The following is a 22,406-nucleotide window of genomic DNA, read 5'->3' as shown; positions in this document are numbered from 1 at the left end:
CAGAAGACCTAAATAGACATTTCTCCAAAGAAGATATACAGATTGCCAACAAACACATGAAAGGATGCTCAATATCACTAATCATTAGAGAAATGGTAGTCAAAACTACAATGAGGTATCACCTCACACCTGTCAGAATGGCCATCATCAAAAAATCTAGAAACAATAAATGCTGGAGAGGGTGTGGAGAAAAAGGAACCCTCTTTGACTGTTGGTGGGAATGGAAATTGATACAGCCACTGATATGGAGAACAGTATGAAGGTTCCTTAAAAAACTAAAATAGAACTACCATACGACCCAGCAATCCCACTACTGGGCATATACCCTGAGAAAACCATAATTCAAAAAGAGACATGTATCACAATGTTCACTGCAACACTATTTACAATAGCCAGGACATGGAAGCAACCTAAGTGTCCATCGACAGATGAATGGATAAAGAAGATGTGACACATATATACAATGGAATATTACTCAGCCATAAAAAGAAACGAAATTGAACTATTTGTAGTGAGGTGGATGGACCTAGAGTCTGTCATACAGAGTGAAGTAAGTCAGAAAGAGAAAAACAAATATCGTATGCTAACACATATATATGGAATCTAAAAAAAAAAAAAGGTCATGAAGAATCTAGGGGCAAGATGGGAATAAAGATGCAGAGGTAGAGAATGGACTTGAAGACACTGGGAGGCGGAAGGGTAAGCTGGGACAAAGTGAGAGAGTGGCATGGACTTATATATACTACCAAATGTAAAATAGATAGTGGGAAGCAGCTGCATAGCACAGGGAGATCAGCTCGGTGCTTTGTGACCACCTAGAGGGGTGGGAAGGAGATGCAAGAGGGAGGGGATATGGGGATACATGTGAACGTATGGGTGATTCACATTGTTATACAGTAGAAACTAACTGAACATTGTAAAGCAATTATACTCCAATAAAGATGTTAAAAATAAAAATCATGTGTCATAATGGCATCACAGTTCCCATCAACATCAGAGAAAAGACACTAGTGCAATGCTTCAAAAATTCCAACCTGGAATGCCATATTCATCCAAATTATCAATCGTGTGTGTGTGAGGTTAGACATGCAGAGTCTCAAAAATTTTTACCCCTCAAATTTCTCAGGAATTTATCAAAACGTGAGAGAGGGAGAAATTTATGAAGGAGGAAGAAGACTTGGATTCCAGGAAATGAATTCCCAAGGCGAAGCTATGGAAAAATCCTAGAAAATAAACATTTCAGATTGGAATAGGAGGGAGGAGGACCCCAGGAAGACTTAACTTTAATAAAAACAAAACAAAACAAATTAAAACAAAGCAAAAAATACCTCCCAAAATTGGGACTATTTATGGCTTGGAAAATTATATAGAGGCATCTTTCAGACTGCAGAATATGGGGAGGTATGGAAGTCTTGGTCAAGGATAAAAAATACAAACTAAGCAAATAAAAAATGAAGAAATTATTAGATATAAGAAAAAATTTTAAAGACAGTAAGTGTAATAGTAGTGTAATTGACTCAGCAAGTACATTGAAAGGATAAGAAGACTGAAGCATGAATGAAGAGAACTATTAATAAAATCTTCACCTATTGTAACACAAAGCCTATAAATAATAATAATGCTACAGATGGCAGAAGACACAACTAGAAGAATTTATCAGTCTCTTTAGCACTATTTGACTTTTAAAGTATGTACCTGTTTGATAAAAAGACAAATATCAAAAATGGTATACATCATATCTTAAACATGAAAAGAAGTCATCCAGATTAGTGCTATCCCACTGCTGAGGAGGCAGATCAGGAGGGCACTGGGGGAGGAATGGTAGCACTTAAGCTGAAGAATGTTAAGATTTCCAGAGTGCCGTTACTTCAAGGGAATCATGTGCACTAGAAAGCTCTATACCTATCCACCACTATATGCACAATGACTAACAGCATATCTGGCATATAGTTAAGTGGTAAAAACTTTTATTGAACAAATAAATGAATGAATAAGATAGTTTGTATAGAATGATCAAAGAACACCCAGCAGACAAAAACATGGCTAAAGAGGAAGGTCTGTGGAGGCAACTAGTAGAACTTAAAGTTAATGGGGCAGGGACTTGCCTGGTGGTGCAGTGGTTAAGAATCTGCCTGACAATGCAGGGGACATGGGTTCGATCTCTAGTCTGGGAGGATCCCACATGACGCGAAGCAACTAAGCCTGCATGCCACAACTACTGAAGGCCGTGCCTAGAGCCTGTGCTCTGCAACAAGAGAAGCCACCACAATGAGAAGCCCATGGACCAAAAAGAAGAGCAGCCCCCACTCGTAGCAGAAAGCCCGTGCACAGCAACAAAGACCCAACACAGCCAAAAATAAATAAATAAAATAAATTAATTAAAAAAAATAAAGTTAATGAGGCAGACAGAGGTCAGACACTGGAAGACTCCAAATGCCAAGAAATATGTACTTGATCTTGTGTGCAACCAAGATATGTCAAAAAGTTTTGAGCTAGGGAATACTGTGAATAAGATAATGTTGAAAAATTGGTCAGAATACAGACTAGTCTGTGAAAATACATGTAATATGTGTAGGACCAAGAGTTGGGTTTTTTTTGGGGCAAAACTGGAACTATATCAAGGTTTCTAAAAGCATATCAATCTTTAACGCCCTTTCCACATAATAAAAAATAGTATGGTAGGGCTTCCCTGGTGGCTCAGTGGTTGAGAGTCCGCCTGCTGATGCGGGGGATATGGATTCGTGCCCCGGTCCGCGAGGATCCCACGTGCCGCGGAGCGGCTGGGCCCGTGGGCCATGGCCGCTGAGCCTGGGTGTCCGGAGCCTGTGCTCCGCGGCGGGAGAGGCCACAGCAGTGAGAAGCCCGCGTAACACACACACAAAAAAAATAGTATGGTAGAATATTCTATGGCTATGTATTGTAATTCATCCAAAAGTATATATGCCTAAATTACTTAGCCTGTTGCTGACCTCCTTAATCTGTTTTAGTCCTAATAATTTTGACCATTCAGTCTATTTTTTAATAAACACTGCATACAATAATGATAGAAAAACAAAAATTTAAATTATCAATTAAAATACAATTACCAATATGGTGTACCAATGAAAGACTTCCGTTTGGCAATTGTAGCTGTTATCTGAGCAGACACTCCAAAATCAGCTATTAAAAAAAGAGGCACATTTAGAAAATAAAATAAAGTAAAATTATTTAAAAGTAACATATAATTATTTCCATTACATTAATTTCACAGAAATGAGATATTCTCAAACATCACATTAAAATTTGTAACTCTAATGGACTAGCATTAAAATATCACAAAATAGTGCGTATGATAGCCAAATGGATTCCCATACATCCCCACACGAATCAAATGACAACAAAAGTCAAGATCGAATAATTTTGGTGAGGAAGAGACAACTGAGAGAATCTAACCTGCCAGATTTAATGTTATAATTTCTAATTCCCAGGACCTGAAATTCAAGGAAAATCACTGGAAGGGACCTTAAGTAGGAATACATTCCATTCACTTCCTGCCATACACATAACAACTGACATTAAAAAAACCAAAATCTCTATTGGTAAATCTATCTACCGTGAAAAGACAAACAGAATATTCCCCAAAATCTTACCTTAGCAATATATTCTAATACCAATAACAATCACTATCAAGAAATTTACTTTTATGTTGCTATTTTTCAAGTATATTGAGTTCTAAGATTTTCTAGTTTTTTTAATGATGATTTCTAAATCTTTATAAACTAAGACATTATACATAGGATGTCTTTGAGTAAGGCACATAATATTGACACAAATTTTAAATTGCAGATGGAAACTGTTCACTAAGCCATCAATAGTTAGATAACTGCTTTTCTCATATTTAGAGATAGCTTAGGAAAATTTTATTATATGTAAATTATGATACTTTAAAATCTGATTAGTCCCTATTATAGGCTATAGGTCAAAATAGTTTAATCATATTTTTAGAAGATAAATATTTGCTTGAATTTTGATTTTATAGTGATATGTAGTTCAAAATAATTGTTTCATATTTGTTATTAAATACTTCATTTAATACCTAACAGACATAACTTTTTTACAAAGTTACTATACTGTACATGTTTCCTGTCTTAAACTTTCAGATTAAGTTATTATTTAGGTATTGAACTGTTTTAATAACTTGACAATCAAAAGTTACAAAATAACAGTTAAAGTTTCAAATAAAGCACGACTCAGCATCTAAATTACATTCTTATATAACTAATACAGTGTTTTATTTTAAAAGCTTGTGTAAGCAGGTAGGAATTTTTGCATTATTGAGTTTTTGGCTTTTGTTTGTTTGCCTTATTTTTTGGTTGCAAGGTAATCTTGTATAGATTTCTTACTAGAAGTCCCACTCCTAAGGTTAGAGGTGAAAGAATTTTTAAGGGATATTATTTCACTATATCTTTATAATGAATCTGTCCCATGTGAAGGATAGACTTTATCCCCACTTAAAAGAAGAAATAGATACAGAGAGATTACATATGTCATGTCCTGCAGTGACATTTCCACCTAAAGATATATAGATGCTGCTGAGGGAGGGGAAACCTAGTCCTAGAGAGGAAAACATAAACTTACTATGTTTTGGAATAAATTTGTGCAAGTGACGAAATTCAAATTTACTTACCTAACTTCACATGACCATTATCCGTTAACAGAATGTTAGCTCCCTTCAAAGTGAGAACATTTTAGTTAAAGTAGGAAACATTTGATCAGAAAGCACATATAAAAGATTAAACATATATATTTAAAATAATCACAAGTGGCAGGCTTAAACCTAGAAATACTGACGATTTATAGTAGGCCCAATTAAAATGTTAAAACACTACATTCATAGGAAAATTTACTGTCCACTTTTTAGGCAATTTGACTATCCCTACAAAATGTTCTGCCTTGCAATAAGCTGCTATTAAAATAATATGAATGTTATTATAAAAGTGACATATTAGTTTTAATCTGAATGCTATTTTCTTACTGATCAAGCGCTGTCACTATACTAAACTGTTACCTTACAATGGCATTATTCAGTTCCTTGAATTACATGTTAAACTTCATTGCCATTTCCTGTCCAAAACCACCAAAACACATCTCCCTTTCTAGGTACTTAACATCAGTTGAACCAATGCTAATGTGTAAGACTGAACCTTACTACTTAGTCTGTGGTGCTGTCCATCCTAAGGTGTCTCTGCCCAGAGTTTGGGGCCATTCAGTACATAAACAACTAGGCACAGTCCCACAGAATTAAAATGTCACCTGTTTGCATGACCTAGCAGCATTTTTATCCACTTTTGCTTCTTGACCTAAGCTCAAAGAAGAAGGTGATAATAACGACTTCATCTTCAAAAAACTGAGAGCTTGGGCCTCCCTGGTGGCGCAGTGGTTGGGAGTCCGCCTGCCGATGCAGGGGATACGGGTTCGTGCCCCGGTCCGGGAGGATCCCACGTGCCGCGTAGCGGCTGGGCCCGTGAGCCGCGTAGCGGCTGGGCCTGTGGGCCGTGGCCGCTGAGCTTGCGCGTCCGGCAACGGGAAAGGCCACGACAGTGAGAGGCCCACATATCGCAAAAAAAAAACAAAAACAAAAACTGAGAGCTTTTGGAGGAGGTAGAAATACTGCCTCTCAAAGGTACTACAGGCTCCCCACCTCTGCCCCGCCTTTGGGGGACTTTTAAATGAGGAAGCAAAAGTAATCCGCCATGGTTCAGGATGCAATCAATTTTGTAAGGATAAGTTCAGGGTAACAAATACTAGGAAACCCCTTCCAGCCCCCAGAGGAAGAAATAACCCAAACCTGCACCCCTTGATATTACTGCAACTCTAAGGAGTAACGGGAGAAATGAGAAAAAGGAAAAAAAAACTAGAGTAGGGATTTCAACTTGAATTAGGCCCTATTAGCTCTCTAGGCTTCTGCCAGTCTTCAGTTTGGTCTTTCCCCAGCTCCAGATTAATTTTTCTAAATTACAGTTTATATCACGTCACCTGCTCTTATGATGCATTCTTCCATCCATCCATCTAGGTGTCCATTCATCCCTCTCTCCCTGAGAGACTACTAGCAACCAGATGCTACTTCAAGCTCTGGGGTTAGAGTAATGAAAAAGTTCCAGCTCTCAAGGAGTTTACATCTAAGCAGGAGAGAAAGAAATCTAAACACACACACACACACACACACACACACACACACACACACACACGAATGAATGAACCAATAAATGATTCAAAGCCAGGTAGAGATAAGCACTCTGAAGATAAAGAGGGAAGGGAAGGCCTCCCTAAGGCAGGGATATTTAAGCAGAGATCTAGTTGAAGAGAGGGTGCAGAGTCATGCCAAAATCTAGAAGAACATTCCAGAAAGAGGTAACAGCAAATACAAAGTCCTGGAACCAGAATGAACTCAACATATTCACACATATTAGTGTGCCTAGAACAGAATGAGTAAGACGAAGAGTATGAGATGAGGTTGGAGAGGAAAGCAGGGGCCAGATCATGCGTAACCTTAATGGCCATGGTAAAAACATCTGAATACTGTGCTGAGAGTATGGTGGGAAGCCAACGGTGGTTTATAAGCAGGAGAGTGACAAGATCTGATTTACAAAGGTCACTTTGGTGTGAGGTAGAGAACTGACTGTAGGATCACTCAAGAATGGGAGCAGGGAGACCAGTTAGAAGGCTATTCTGGAAGTCCAGGTGAGATATAATGTAATGGTGGCTTAGACAGGGTAGAAATAGTGGTGATGGCTAGAATCTATCCAATTAGCCCCAAACTCTGAAGTCCAGTGCACGAGTTCTTGCATAGTGGAGCACCAAACCTCCTGGCCAACACCATCTCTTATCACTCTCCTACATTCTCTTCTCTTCAATTGTATGGCGCAGTCTTTATACCCCCTAAAATGACCCCACACTTTCTGACCTCCGTATCTTTGCTCACACTGTTCCTTCTGCTTAGAAGGCACTCCAACTTCCATTTCTGACAAAAATCTATCAATCCTTCCAGATCATTTAAATGCCAATGACACAGAATCTTTCTTGATACACTTATCTTCTTAGGATCTCTCCCACCTTTGAATCCAAGGCTCTTTGCTTATGTCTTTTAAGTGGTTTATGAACAATACTTAATGTAGAGGAACTCAGCAGGTGATCTGAGAGTCCACTGAAATTTCACGCAAAATTTGAAGGCATGTGCATAAGAGCATTTTTGGAGGAGAGAGTCCATGGCTTTCATCAGAGACTCAAAGAGCACATGATTCCCACACCCACATCCCCCGCAAAAAAGGGTTAGAACCTTTATGTTAGAGAAAACAAAAGGGGGAAAGAAAAAGCAGGAGGTAAGATGAATGAGGAAGAAGAAAAGAAAAGAAAAAATAAACAAACAGAGAAAATATCCAGGCTGGGAAGACAGCAGTATCTTTGGAAATAACCTCAGAGTCCTAGGATAGGGGTGGTTTACCACAGCATGCCCCGTGTACCTGCTCTCCTCTGCCAGTTAAAGACCAGCAGAAAAGGTCAAGGCTTAGTTTATCCACTTTTATACATTATTAAAAAAATGACAGTTCCTTAAGATTGCCAAAGTTTACTACAATATTCAAAGCATGAAACTTCCTGAAGACTGTAACTTAATGGAAGCTATGGACCTAATTTGCATTTTATAAATAAATAACTACAAATAAGCTAAAATGTGTTATTAAAACATGAATCCACAATTGTACACTTTAAAAGGGTGAATTTTATTCTATGTGAACTGTATCTCAATAGAGCTGCTATAAAAAAATTAATAAACCCTTCAAAGTATCATTCAATTTTATTATAGTAATATATTAAGATAACAAATTCATCAAATAGAATAACTGATACAATTTTGTTCAACAGTTTGGGGTCAGAATATTTAAAAATGAAGAGAGGGCCATTAGGTAAACATATGATATATACCTTTATATCCCTGTGCATTTTTCCTTTACTGTGAAGATAGTATAATCCCTGGAGTTTCAAAAAAAAAGAAAAATTAACAAGATTTTACTACAGAACACACTTTGGGATTTAAAGTCATCAATGAGTAGTATTCTGTCTTATTTATTTACTCATTACAGAAAGCACTAGTGATAATCACTTTATTTTACCAGAGTATCCGAAAAGATAAAAGAATCGAGAAAATGAGAGGCAGAGCTCAGTTTGAACCACTAATTTTCTTAAGAGAAATAATTTTCACTAAACTCTGCAAATAGTTTGAAATAACTTTTTAAAAGTAAATATCCAATTAGTATCAGAATGAGTTTCAATCCCATAAGAATGCTTAATTTTCAAGCCTTTCTTTGGTATTAAGAGGAATATAAAAATAAATAACAAATCCATAATGCTTAAATTTTAGGAGGTACATTATGATACTGAAGCTTTAACGTGTTTATTTGCAAATATAATTTGAGTTTACTACACAACTTTGAAATGTATTAAATTCAAGAGCTTACCAAACTAGAATATTTAAATCCTTACTCTGCTTAACAGGTAATACACAATAATTAAACATTTAATTTAATAAAGAACATTACTTTTTAATTAACATTGAATTTACCTGTAGTGTTTCTCTGCTAACATATGCAATTTGCAGTTCTGACAGAGGTCCCGTTACTATAAGAGGAAGAAATTAATGTTAATAAAATTAGTCAAAGTATGTTTTTCAATAAGAGACAAAGATTACAAGTTCCACTAAGCAATAGACTTAATATACTTAAATTCTACTAAAAAGTAAGCTTCATGAGGGCAGGAATTTTTAAAAATCTGATTTGCTCATTGTATCCCCAGTGTTTAGAACAGTGCCTGGCATGGAAAAGCTACTCAGTAAATATTTGTGGAATGAATAAAACATTGAAATAGTCACTGAAATTAATTACATTTTCATTTTTACACCTGATCATATTACCTCTTAAATGTTAAAAGAAAGAAAGCATGGCCAAGACGTTTAGCTAGTTTTTATTAAAGCTTTTAAAAAAAACTGACATGTAACATGTATTATTGACTAGGTTAAAAATCAATACTTTTTCCCTAAAATTATTAGCTTTATAGATATAAAATTAATACATGTTCAATATAAAAAATTCCAATCAACAGAGACAGGTCTTTTCCTTATCCAAACCAGTATTACTCAATAATAAACAATACCAATAGTTTGGCCTATAGTTTACCAGATGACTTAATGCATAGATGTTTTATATAGTACAGGTATGTAGTGCACAAACACATAAACATAAATGGAATCATATTACACATACAATTCTGAAACTTGTCTTTTCACTTATCATGGACATCTTTCCATATCAATATACATAGCTTAATTATATAATATTTGAATATTTCCTCTGTGCACATCTTTCAACTATGAAAAACATTTAAATAGTTTTCTCTTTCTCGCTATTAAATCACTTTAGAATAAAGATGTAAGTTAGGCGGGAAAAACTATTCTAGAAACTGAATCAAATTCCAACCATGAAATCACATGCTAGACAGTGATCTCCCATTTACCTAAACTTGACAGCTTTGTAAAAATGCGTAGTTCAGAGTACTTGTAATTTACAATTGTGGAAGAGAGAAATCTATTTCACTTAGATTCTTTTGGGGACAAGGCTAAGTTTAAATGAGGATAAACCATATAGTAACTAACTTCCGTGGCTTGTAAGCCTACTCTCATCCAGTAAGATAGGCCTTCTTGAGATGTGTGTTCCCACAATACAGCAAATCAGATAACCTGAAAACCCTGAAAGTAACACCAGGAAAAAAAATTTTAAATAATCTTTTAAATGCCTAGCTAAGCTCATAAACAGTAAGAGACTTGTCCAGAAGCCAAACGCAAAAATGAAAATGAAAAACAGAATGGTAAAAATGACAAATAGTCTAGTTGTCTCTTAGGGGAAGGCCAATCTTAGTAAGCTAGGGCTTTAGTTTTATCCCTTACATGGGCACAGAAGAAAAGGTTATAGCTCTGCAGAGGAAGAGTTAAAACAAACACCCACATAAAACCAGAATCCTTAAAGGGCTACACCCTCATTAAAATAGTGAACTAGCACCAGGAGATGACTAGGGATTTGTGTGTCACGGCCTGGGATCTGGACAGGAGAAAAAATGTTTCCTCTTATAATTTAAAAGCCCTCTTCTTCACTCAGGTTTAGGGTTCAAATATATATAGAAAACAATGAGGTCACTGGGGTCCCAGGGGAAAAAAAATCCAACACTGTCGGAAGGACACACCCTCAAAAGCCTTACAGAATTCCCCCTGCAGATGATCTCAAAATTATGAAACAAATGAGAAAAAAAATTCACCATAAATGATATAACAGAATGCATAAAGTTGTTAAAGGACAATATTAAACAGAAAGAAAAATGTTCAGTGAAAAATAGAGACAAAAAATCTATTATGTTGGAACAATAGAAGGTTCTAATGTTAATTCTCAAAGAAAAAGTAAACAAAAGGAGAGGAGAAGGAACTCATGAAAAAATGTAAAGTCAAAAGTTGCCCTGCTGCCCTCACCCTCGTGGTCAAAATATGTCCATGAATTCTCTAATACATCCCCCTCAGGAGCTGGAACTTAATTCCCTTCCTGAGTGTGGGCTGGATAGAAATTACTTGCTTCTAAAAAACAAATTGTGGTGGTAGTAACAGAATGCAAATTCTGAGACTACATCATTAAAGGTTTTATGGCTTCCTCCTTGCTCTCTGGCATCATTTCCTCTGGGAGAAGCCAGCTGCCATCCTGTGAAGACACTCAAGCTGTCCTATAGCGAGATCCTTGTGGCAAGGAATTGAGACCTCCTGCCAATAGCCATGTAAGTGAATCATCTTGAAAGCAAATCCTCCAACCTTAGTCAAGCCTTCAGATGACTACAGTTCCAGCCAAGAGCTTGACTGCACCATCATGAGTGACCATGAGCTACAATCATCCAGTTCGCAGACATCTGGTCCTGCCCCAAACCTCCCTAAGACTTTTGGTCCACACCAAAAGGCTCTTGATATTTGTTCATATTTGGTCCTGCCCAAAATGTCCATAAGACATTGGGTCCATGCCAAAAGATCCTTGATATCTGGTCCTGTCCAAAACCATGTGGCATGAACTATGCTCATGGACATTCTGGACAGGACCAAATTTCAAGGATTTTTGGCATGGACCAAATGTCTTATGCATGTTTTGCCCTGTCCTGCAAGGGAAATCACCCAATTAAGCCATTCTTGAATTCTTGACCCTTAGTAACTGAGATAATAAATATTTGTTTTAAGATGACAAATTTTAAGATCATTGCTATACAGCAATAGATAACTAATATAGTTCTCCTTTCAGGAGAGTTAAATTTAAAACAATCATTTGGAGTAAGTGATGGAATTAAGGATGTAAGAGAAAATATAAAATTTGGCTTAATGGTACTTCATAAATAAGTGGAAATAATTTTAAAAAGGAGGATTTAATCAAAAAAATTTTGCATGATGGATCAAATTTGGTTTGTATACACCAGCAAAGAAACAAACAAAAACCCACAAGCACTGTGGTAATTAGAAAAGTAGAACTTGTCTTTCACCAAATAAGGTAATCCAGGATATTTATTCTACTCCCCATAGAATGACAACATGATGAAAGAGAGAGAGGAGAGGAGGAAAGAGACACACACAGAGAGAAATGGAGGTATATGTTTTATATGGTGATGCAAGTAGACAGCAGTGTAGACTACAGCCAAAGAGGAGCATACGTTGCCATGAGAAGGTTATCTGGTAGAAACCTGGGTGCAATCAAAGGTGTGCATACAGAGAAAGACAGGGTTTGGGGCTGCATATAAGCCTGTATATTCTCAGCATGCATGTTTGAGAGCATCCAAGGTTAATACGAAATTATTTTTTCAACTGACCCAGTTGCTGTATAAACAAATCAGTACTAACAGATTCATATTATTATGTTACTTCCATCAGAGGGATGAAATGGAATAACAATCATGACAACCTATCTCTGTAACTAAATTGGCTTTCTCGCTTCTTAATGAAGAAAGCAGAATCAGACACCTAAGACCAATCATGTATATCTGATGGGATTACCAGACGATCTAAGACTAAAATATAAGTATGCTTAAATAAACTAAAGATATAAAAGAAGGGATGAAAAATTACAAGGAAAGAATAAGACAAAAAATGGAAAGAGATGTGAAATAGAACCAAACAATTTCTAGAAATGAAAAATATGGTCACCAAATTAGGTGTACAATCAGTGAACCGGAAGATGGTTATGAGTACCCTCAGTGCTCTGAGGGATTAAAAAATGGAAAAATGAAGCTCACTTTAAGAGACATGGAGAGCTAATGTACATCAAACTGAAATTCTAGAAGGAGAGATCAGAGAACCTGAAGGAGAAAATATTTGAAGGGATAATAATTGATCATTGTCAGACTTGATAAAAGAACTAAAATCTTGGACGTAAGCACTTCAAGTCCCAAGCAGGAAAAGTAAATCTACATTTAGATACTAGAAGCACCAGAAACAAAGAGAAAAATCTTAAAAGCAATTACAAAGAAAGGAAGATTACCTGTAAAGGATCAAGTCAGCAGAAAGTACCAAGAACTACAGAAACTAGAAGACAATAGTCCAGCATCTTCAAAATGCTAACAAAAATATCTGTCAACGGAGAAAATGTGCCTATGTCCACTTAAACTATCATTTAAGAATGAGGATCAAAGGCTGAGAGTTTACCACTAGAGGCCTAGCTGAAAAAATCTTCAGGAAGAAGGAAATTAAATCAGTAAGTGTGGAAACAATAATAGAGAAATTAGTCCAAATGAAGACAAAAAACGGGGAAAATAGCTTTCTGAGTATATAACAAGCTTCCAGAAATACCATGTATGTTCTGCAATGCAAAATGATGACAAATATTTCTTAATTTTCACTAAACCTTTGAAATCAAAATGTCATTAATAAAAAGGAAAATTTTCTCAAATATGAAGAATAGCCACACACCTAAAAAAAAATATTCTCAGAAAATAACTTTTTTTTTCCTTGTCTCCTTTGTCATAGATTAGTTGACCATAGGTGTGTGGGTTCTTTTTTTCCCTCAAGATTGCTTTGGCTATTTGGGGTCTTTTGTGTCTCCATACAAATTTTAAGATTTTTTGTTCTAGTTCCATAAAAAATGCCATTGGTAATTTGATAGGGATTGCACTGAATCTGTAGACTGCTATGGGTAGTATAGTCATTTTCACAATATTGATTCTTCCAATCCAAGAACATGGTATATCTCTCCATCTGTTTGTGTCATCTTTGATTTCTTTCATCAGTGTCTTATAGTTTTCTGAATACAGATCTTTTACCTCCTTAGGTAGGTTTATTCCTAGGTATTTTATTCTTTTTGCTGCAATGGTGAATGGGATTGTTTCCTTAATTTCTCTTTCTGATCTTTTGTTGTTAGTGTATAGGAATGCAAGAGATTTCTGTGCATTAATTTTGTATCCTGTAACTTTACCAAATTGACTGATTAGCTCTAGTAGTTTTCTGGTGTCATCTTTAGCATTTTCTATGTGCAAACAGTGTATCCATTCAGCCAATCTGTGTCTTTTGGTGGGAGCATTTAATCCATTCACATTTAAGGTAATTATCAATATGTATGTTCCTATTACCTTTTTCTTAGTTGTTTTTTTTTTTTTTTTTGCGGTACGCGGGCCTCTCACTGATGGGGCCTCTCCCGTTGTGGAGCACAGGCTCTGGACGCGCAGGCTCAGCAGCCGTGGCTCACGGGCCCAGCCACTCCGCGGCATGTGGGATCCTCCCGGACCGGGGCACAAACCCGTGTCCCCTGCATCGGCAGGCGGACTCTCAACCACTGTGCCACAAGGGAAGCCCTTGGGTTTGTTTTTGCAGGTCCTTTTCTTCTCTTGTGTTTCCCACTCAGAGAAGTTCCTTTAGGATTTCGTGTAGAGCTGGTTTGGTGACACTGAATTCTCTTAGCTTTTTCTTGTTTGTAAAGCTTCTGGTTTCTCTGTCAAATCTGAATGAGAACCTTGCTGGGTAGAGGATTCTTGCTTGTAGGTTCTTCACTTTTATCACTTTAAATATATCGTGCCACTCCCTTCTGGCTTGTAGAGTTTCTGCTGAGAAATCAGCTGTTAACCTTATGGGAGTTCCCTTGTATGTTATTTGTCATTTTTCCCTTGCTGCTTTTAATAATTTTTGTCTTTAATTTTTGTCAATTTGATTACAATTGTGTCTCTGTGTGTTTCTCCTTGGGCTTATCCTGTCTGGGACTCTCTGTGCTTCCTGGGCTTGGGTGGCTATTTCCTTTCCCATGCTAGAGAAGTTTCTGACTATAACCTTTTGAAATATTTTCTCGGGTCCTTTCTCTCTCTCTTCTCCTTCTGGGACCCCTATAATGTGATTGTTGGTGCATTTAATGTTGCCTCAGAGGTCTCTTAGGCTGTCTTCATTTCTTATCATTCTTTTTTCTTTATTCTGTTCCGCAGTTGATTTCCACCATTCTGTCCTCCAGGTAACTTATCCATTCTTCTGCTTGAGTTATTCTCCTATTGATTTCTTCTAGTGTATTTTTCATTTCAGTTATTTTATTGTTCATTTCTGTCTGTTTGTTCTTTAATTCTTCTAGGGTTTGTTAAACATTTCTTGCATCTTCTCGATCTTTGCCTTCATTCTTTTTCTGAGGTCCTGAATCGTCTTCACTGTCATTATTCTGAATTCTTTTTCTGGAAGGTTGCCTATCTCCACTTCATTTAATTGTTTTTCTGAGGTTTTATATTGTTCCTTCATCTGGGACATAGTCCTCTGCCTTTTAATTTTGTCTGTGTTTCTGTGATTGTGGTTTTTGTTCTGCAGGCTGCAGGACTGTAGTTCTTCTTGCTTCTGCTGTCTGCCCTTCACTTTTTTTTTTAATAATACATTTGAAAAATTGTTTTATTTTATTTACTTATTTATTTTTTGCCTGTTTTGGGTCTTTGTTGCTGGGTGTGGGCTTTCTCTAGTTGTGGCGAGCGGGGCTTACTCTTTGTTGCGGTGCACGGGCTTCTCAGTGCGGTGGCTTACCTTGTTGCAGAGCATGGGCTCTAGGTACGTGTGCTTCAATAGTTGTGGCACATGGGCTCAGTAGTTGTGGCACCTGGGCTTAGGTGCTCTGCAGCGTGTGGGATCTTCCCAGACCAGAGCTCAAACCCATGTCCCCTGCAATGGCAGGTGGATTCTTAACCACTGTGCCACCAGGGAAGTCTCAGAAATAACTTTTCATGAAGCAGAAATGTTCCCATGTTTTTCCTTCTGGCTTTCTTTTGGCCATGTGGCACGGCATGCAGTATCCTAGTTCCCCAACCACGGATCCAACCTGTGCCCCTTGCAGTGGAAGTATGGAGTCTTAACCACTGGACCACCACACAAGCCCCTCCTTCTGGCTTTCAAGGCTCTCTAGATCTGATTACACTCTCCAAATACACCCCAGACAGACCAGTGAGAGTGATCTAACATGTCACACCTTCACATCACTGTGCTGCTGTTTCAACTCCTGGAGTACACTTGTGTCTCTTCTTTATATCCATGGTTTACCTATCTTTTAAAGCCCACTTTCTTCATTAAGCCTTCTAAAACAGTTCCAGAAAATCTATCCTTTCCTGTTTCCTATTCTAACTGAACTAACTATATATGATATACCTTCTTTAGAATTAGCAAATAATTCAACTGCGTGTAATTTCTCAACTTATAAAGTGAATGCTCCTTTCGTCTGTATATATCTTAAATTTCCTTATGTATCCAAATAGCATAATGATAAAACACACTTTCCTCAAAACAACATTAATGTTTAACATAGTAAATAACTGTATTTTAAGAAATTCTACTTAATCTCTTTCACATATACTTTGGTCTTACCATGATAAATATCCTGTAAAGAACCACCTCCACAAAACTCCATGCAAATCCAAAGTTTATCTCGCCTATAAAAAGAAAATAAGCATTATCACATTTCCATGATTAAAGTTATTTGAAGTAACAAGTATTTTAAGGTCGTATGCAAATACCTTCAAACCACATAAATGCAATGTGCTAAGAGAAAAGCTAATATCTATGAGTAAACGAATTACTTAACATAATGTGTTGCTGTAACTCAACCCAAGGTTTTAATCCTTAAAATACATGATTTGTAGGATGTAAAGATGTCATTTGGCACATCCAAATGAGAGAAAATGTCCCTTTAGTTAAAAAGTCCCCTTCCTCACAGTTTATCCATCTACCCTATGACTGCATTATAAAAGTTAAATGTTAATTAAAAGGTTCATACCAAAAATTATATAGAGAAGATTCATCAGAGAATAGCCAATACATCTCAAAGTGTATCATTTTGATAGCTCTTCTCATTGACAAAACAGACAAAATGTAAACTTTACCCTTATATCTAGACTCAACAAAGATCTTTCCAAAATAAACTTTCTTAAAAATTTATCACTCATTTGTCTTTAGTAGCATTTCTCTTTCACATTCACATTATAAGACAGCATAACCACATAGTCACAGGAGAAATAATTAGCAAAGCCATAATCGCTTATTCCTTTGTTGAATCATTCATTACTTCATCTCAAAATGTAACAGGAAATGTACTATTCTTGGGGGGCAGAGATGGAATAGAAAGTCTCTGAACTCAGCAAGCTCAGTCTGACACAGAAGAAAGATTCTGCCTTAATAATATGTTGGTGTCTCTTACCACTGCATTCACAGTGCCTAGAAGGATACCAGTAAATGAATATTTATTTCATAAATGAATGAATGCATGAGTAACTGAAATAATAAACAAATCAATTAGATCCAGGGTGAGCAAATTATGGCCAGTGGGCCAAATCTAGCCTGCTGCCTGATTGTGTATAGCCCAGGGACTATGAATGGTTTTCATATTTTTAAATGGTTAGGGGGGGTTTTCAAAAGAAGAATATTATTTCTTGACATGTGACAATTCTGTGAAATTCAAATTTTAGTGTCCATGTAAAGTTATATTGGAATACAGTCACACTCATTCATTTACATATTATCTATGGCTGTTTTTGTACTAAAACAGCAGAGGTGAGCAACTGTGACAGAGAGAAACATACGAAGTCCACAAAGCCTAAAATATTTACTATATGGTCATTTACAGAAAAGGTTTGCTGACTCTTGGACTGTATTATAATTTGATTAATGCACAATTCAGGCATGTATAAAGTTCTGTGAGAACCCAGAGGTAAAAATAATTAGGAGTCAATTAAAATTAATTAGTAATTTTAAGGGAGGAAATAACATTTGAGTTGGGTCTTGAAGTTAAAGTAGGAATTCACCACTAACAGACAGGGAAAGGGCCTGTGCAAAAGAATGAAAATTTGATGCCACATTTTAGAGACTGTGGGTGATTTAGTGTGAGTTGAACTCAGGCTACCTGAAGAGAGAATGACAGGAAGTGAAGCTAGAATAGGCTGAGGTCATACTGTAAAACAATGGTTGGTTTGTATACTCCTCAGTTTAGTTACTTTTATCTGGATAGTCTCTAGTTTGTCAATGTCTCTTAAAATGCGGCACCCAGAATCAAGTACTAGTCTGAATACTGCATGAACAGTGTATTAACAAGTGGAGCTGTTATTAGGATTGGACCACATATGGCAGTGGTGGTGTGATTAAGCAGACCTGAGAGGTGAGCTGACTTGGTTGGGTGTGATGGACCATGCACCATATATCAAGGGAACACAACCTGTCAGTGTGAAGGTCAGCAAACTTAAAAGAGTAGAGAGTAAAAAGTACCATGATTCTAGAGGCAAAGCTGAAGATAGTGAAGCCCAGAGAAAGAAATCAGGACCTCAAATTCACAGGTGGTCCACATACCAATGAAACTGAGGCATGACACCTGATGGTAAAGTATGACCTAGTTGCCCAGTGGCCTGGTTTGAATAACTCGCAGAATGGATGCCTGGGGGCCGGCAGATGCATGGTCTCATCCAAAACGATGAAGGCATTTATGACTGGTGACTGTTACACAGGGAGAAATCTAAATCCCCCTGAGAATCGAACAATTATGTCCTTTATATGAACACTTCTATTTCTTATTAACTTCGGCTTCTTAGCAACTGCATTCAACTGCTGGTTTGCAGTTTGAAGTTAACTAAAACCTCTAGATCTTTTTTTACATAGAAGTGGTCAGATGAGTTTCCTTTCTAGCTCCCTATTTGTACATCTGGTTCACTGAAACTATGCACAGGACCTTGTCCTTATTTGTTAAATTTCATCCTTAAAAGAAAAAAAAAAAGAAGTTTTCACATGCATCTTATTAGCTCTCCAATTATTTTACTTAAAATAACTGGAGACACTATTGTGACACTATTTCTAAGTGTAAATACACCCCTCCTACCCCACGCTCCAGAAGTCGTTGGTTAGAAAGCCCCTAATCAGGAACAAGAGCTTTGCGTATAAACTATGTGGACCTGCACTACTGAGTTTACTAATGAGCTTAAGGAACATTAGGAGTGATTTTTCCACTGGTGACATGAACGGCACTCTAACTATGTAGACTGCTCAGAATGACCATTTGGCACCTCTCTGTGCCTCTGCTTAAACTGAGGTATAAAACTCTGGCAAGTCTATCAACCAATATTCTTTGAAATGATGCTTGGACTCCAATTTAATATGTGTAATGCAGGATTTCATAGCCTGGTCTCTCTAGACTGAGTCCTTCCTCTAGAACAGTGGTTCTCAAAGTGTGGTCTGGGGGCCTCTGAGACTCCTGGAGATCCTTTCAGGGGGTCAGCAAAGTCAAACTCATTTTCATAACAACATTAAAAATTATTTGCCCTTTGCACTCTGTCTTGAAAATACAGTGGAGTTTTCCAGACGCTACAGGAGCAGGAAGTGTGATGATGATGTCATCCCTCTGACAGCTACTGGAATATGTGCTTATGTATTCTTGTTTCAAATGTTTCTCAATTTTAATATCTAATATAGTAAGTATCAATAGATATAACCCACACAAACCAAAGCTCTTTGGGGGTACTCAATCATTTTTAAGAGTGTAAAATAAAAGGGGTTCTAAGACCAAAGTGCTTGAGAACTACTGCTCTAAAATATTTTCACATCTGCTGCACATGAAACTTTCATATAAAATTCCTGCCTCAAGGGCTTAAGCAACAGGCAGCAGGGACTTCTCACATCTCTCAGAAACTGGCTGAATTGTTTTGGGGTGTGCTCAGGATAAGTAAACTGCTTAGTAAAGGACCTGGACTATACGCCCGATAATCGTAAGCTGTTTTCTGCTCCTTTTGTTATATTTTGTCTTGTTGTGTTTTATTTATGTGAGGCACCTTTTTTTTTTTTTTTTTTTTTTTTTTTCTTGCGTTATGCGGGCCTCTCACTGTTGTGGCCTCTCCCATTTGCGGAGCACAGGCTCCGGACGCGCAGGCTCAGCGGCCATGGCTCACGGGCCCAGCCGCTCCGCGGCATGTGGGACCTTCCCGAAACGGGGCACGAACCCGCGTCTCCTGCATCGGCAGGCGGACTCTCAAGCACTGCGCCACCAGGGAAGCCCTATGTGAGGCACCTTAAACTGCTCCTGGAACTCAGTGAAGGTGTAATTAAGTAAACTTGCCTTTTTCTTTTTTTTAAGAAAAAAAATAGAAGAAAGATGGGATTGATTTGACATAACTTCTTACTAAAGTAATGCTAATCACCACTTCCTTCCTATAAGCGCTCACTAATTATGTGATTAATAATTTATCTTAGATGTTTGCTGGGGACAGATGACTGACACCAAGTTTAACGGTCTGTGTTTTCTAGAAATCACCTTTTCCTTTCCTTTGCAAATTGATCAATGCTGATCACTAATCTTTTGACACCCCTCCTATTTGTCAAGACACTCACCGACAGTGGATGACAATCATGCCTGCTATATTTTCAGTATAGTAATGAGATATAATTTATATAAATCTAAAAGGCTTACATTCATTTAAAGTGCCTGGTGCTCTATAATTATCTACTCACCCATCTGTACTTCAATTCCTTCTTAATAATGCTTTTATTAAGCATTATTTTCCTACCCTTTCCAGTTTGAAAACAATTCTCCTTGTAAAGAAAATGGATGCAGGAAATGAGTTCTCTGCTTTCTTACGTATTTCAATATTATACCATCCTCTACTTGAAGCTGGTCTACCCCCTTTCCCACCTTGCTTAAAAACACAATTTTCTGTTCACTCTATGTAAAATGACTTTCCAACTTACAGACTGAGGAAAAAACAATCATAATTATATATTTAATACTTTACCTTTTAAGATGCCTAAAACACTTTACCTTTACAACATTCTATTTAGTTAAGTCTGCTATTATCAAAAACGCCTGAATATTCAGAGTCTATTAGAAAAATGACTTCCATCTGTTCTAAGAATGTCTCTTGTGATGGTAAGTCTGCATTTGCTTTTGGTCACTCACCAAGCCATCTGCCTAACGGGAAAGGACTTGAATCAAATCAGTCCATTTGATGCAGGCCAATAAATTACAAAATCTTTGTCCCTGGGGATTTGAACTAAAATAAAATTAATCACTGAGGTAAATATACAATATATCACTATTAATTCTCTGGCTCAACAAATCCTTAGAATTCTTCTTTCTTATTCCGTAAAATTATCTTTCTATCTGACAAGGAACAGAAAAATAAGTAGAGGGGGAAAAGTTCACTATTTTCATCTTCTAGTTCAACGTTTACTAGAGCATATAGGAACTAACATTCTAATAACTATTTCATTAAATTAAAGAGCTTATCATTTCTAAAACACACCTTTTAATCTTCCCACACTGAACTAAGTATCATTATTTATATATTTTGCCCAAATATAACATGATTTAAAACGAAAAATAAAATATGAGCATGATCACCAAGGATAAACAGCTCTCCAATGTCTGCCAGAAACCAGCATACCAGTCATTCCCCTGGGACAGGATGCCTAGCCATGCCCCACACTGCAGTACCCTGTACTTTACTGTAGGTTATCTTGTTGACCAAAGCACTTGCCAATGGCTACTCCATCACATTCAGCAAAACAATTCAACCGTAACCTCAACTGTCAATGTGAAAAACGAAAAGTTTAATAACTGCTAGATGTTTTAGTTTAGGATAGCTCATGTTAATGTGTGAATTTAAAATGTTTTGGTTCATTTTTAAACAAATAGGCAAAAACGACCGCATTCCAAAAAGTTATACGTAACCCATCCGCCTTCCTCCCCTTTAACAATGAGGGGTAGCTATGTATTCAGAGGATACAAGGTGACCTATTTCTCTATAATTATACTTAACACTCCCAGTTTGGCATAATATTTGACAAAGAACGGGTCACTGGACAGCAGTCCTACGTGAAGTATGTTCCCCAAAAGAAACCACTGCACAGTTAAATCACTTTTAGAAATGTCATATACTACAGTCTTCTCTTCTCTTGGAAATTAACAATGCCACTGGTATTTTAAGGTCTCTGAGAAATCCTGTGAGGTGGGAGTGGGGCACAGAATAGAAGGAGAAAGGGAAGGAGGATGTGTGCAGAGGGAAGAAAAGGTGGGAAAAGGAGGAGGAAGATTAGAAAGAGGTGAAGAAAGGGGATGGAAAGTTGGCAAGGGGAGAATGGAGAAGGGGAAGAAGAAATACAACTTCTCTAATTTTGTTTAGTTCGCTACATCCCCAAATTATTTTTTCCATAGACCCATTTTTTCACCTATCAGCATCCCTCTGAACAAATGTTCCAGAGAAATACCCCAGCAATACTGGTATAAAGCAGTATCTCATAAGGTAGTTCCACCAAATTTCTTACTTAAAGAGGACCATTAGTGAAAAACTGGTAAAATCCAAATGCAGTATCTTAGTTTAGCTAATATTATTGTACCAGTGTTAATTTCTTAGTTTTGACAAATGTCCCAGGGTTATGTAAGATGTTAACACCAGGGAAAGCTGTGAGAACTCTTTGTACTATCTTCGCAACTTTTATGTAAATCTAACATATTCCAAAATTAAGTTTCCTTTTTTAAAAAAAGACAGTAGCTGGGTATAAATTAAAGTGACTTAACTGTAATTTTTATTTTCATAGTGTGAGCATTCAAAAACGCATTTTCAGTTAAGATTCTGTGGTTCCCCTGGCAAGTCCTGTCTCTGGCTCTAGAAAAAAAATTTCTTCCAGTTTCTATATAATTCAAGGGACTACCATCTCTTTCTTGGATTACTGTAATAAATGTACCATATAAAATTAACTGACTCCTTGTCTCAATACCCTACACCCCAAGTCCACCCCCCCACAGAATATACTACCTCTGTGTTAAAACCTTCCAACAAGTATGCTCAATACATATAGGTCCTAATTAAGGCATAAAAGGTTTCTTTTTTGCCTA

At 37.0% G+C, this 22,406-nt stretch overlaps 1 protein-coding gene across 2 annotated transcripts in view; it reads right to left on the bottom strand.

The window, feature by feature from the left end:
- The window catches only part of MAP4K3 (mitogen-activated protein kinase kinase kinase kinase 3), a 207,434-nt gene that overhangs the window by 76,601 nt on the left and 108,427 nt on the right, over nucleotides 1-22,406 (bottom strand). For both annotated transcript variants that reach the window (XM_007445764.1, XM_007445765.1), the window contains exons 4-8: nucleotides 15,908-15,972; nucleotides 8,597-8,652; nucleotides 7,960-8,007; nucleotides 4,667-4,709; nucleotides 3,087-3,159 (exon numbers count right to left, since the gene is read on the bottom strand). In XM_007445764.1, the coding sequence (XP_007445826.1) occupies nucleotides 3,087-3,159; nucleotides 4,667-4,709; nucleotides 7,960-8,007; nucleotides 8,597-8,652; nucleotides 15,908-15,972 (285 nt within the window). The remainder of the gene's footprint in view (nucleotides 1-3,086; nucleotides 3,160-4,666; nucleotides 4,710-7,959; nucleotides 8,008-8,596; nucleotides 8,653-15,907; nucleotides 15,973-22,406) is intronic.

The sequence above is a fragment of the Lipotes vexillifer genome, unplaced genomic scaffold, assembly GCF_000442215.2.
Source record: "Lipotes vexillifer unplaced genomic scaffold, Lipotes_vexillifer_v1.1 scaffold278, whole genome shotgun sequence".
Lineage (NCBI taxonomy): Eukaryota > Metazoa > Chordata > Mammalia > Artiodactyla > Lipotidae > Lipotes > Lipotes vexillifer.
Note: the sequence above shows the minus strand (reverse complement) of the source record. Positions and strands in the feature narration are given on the sequence as shown.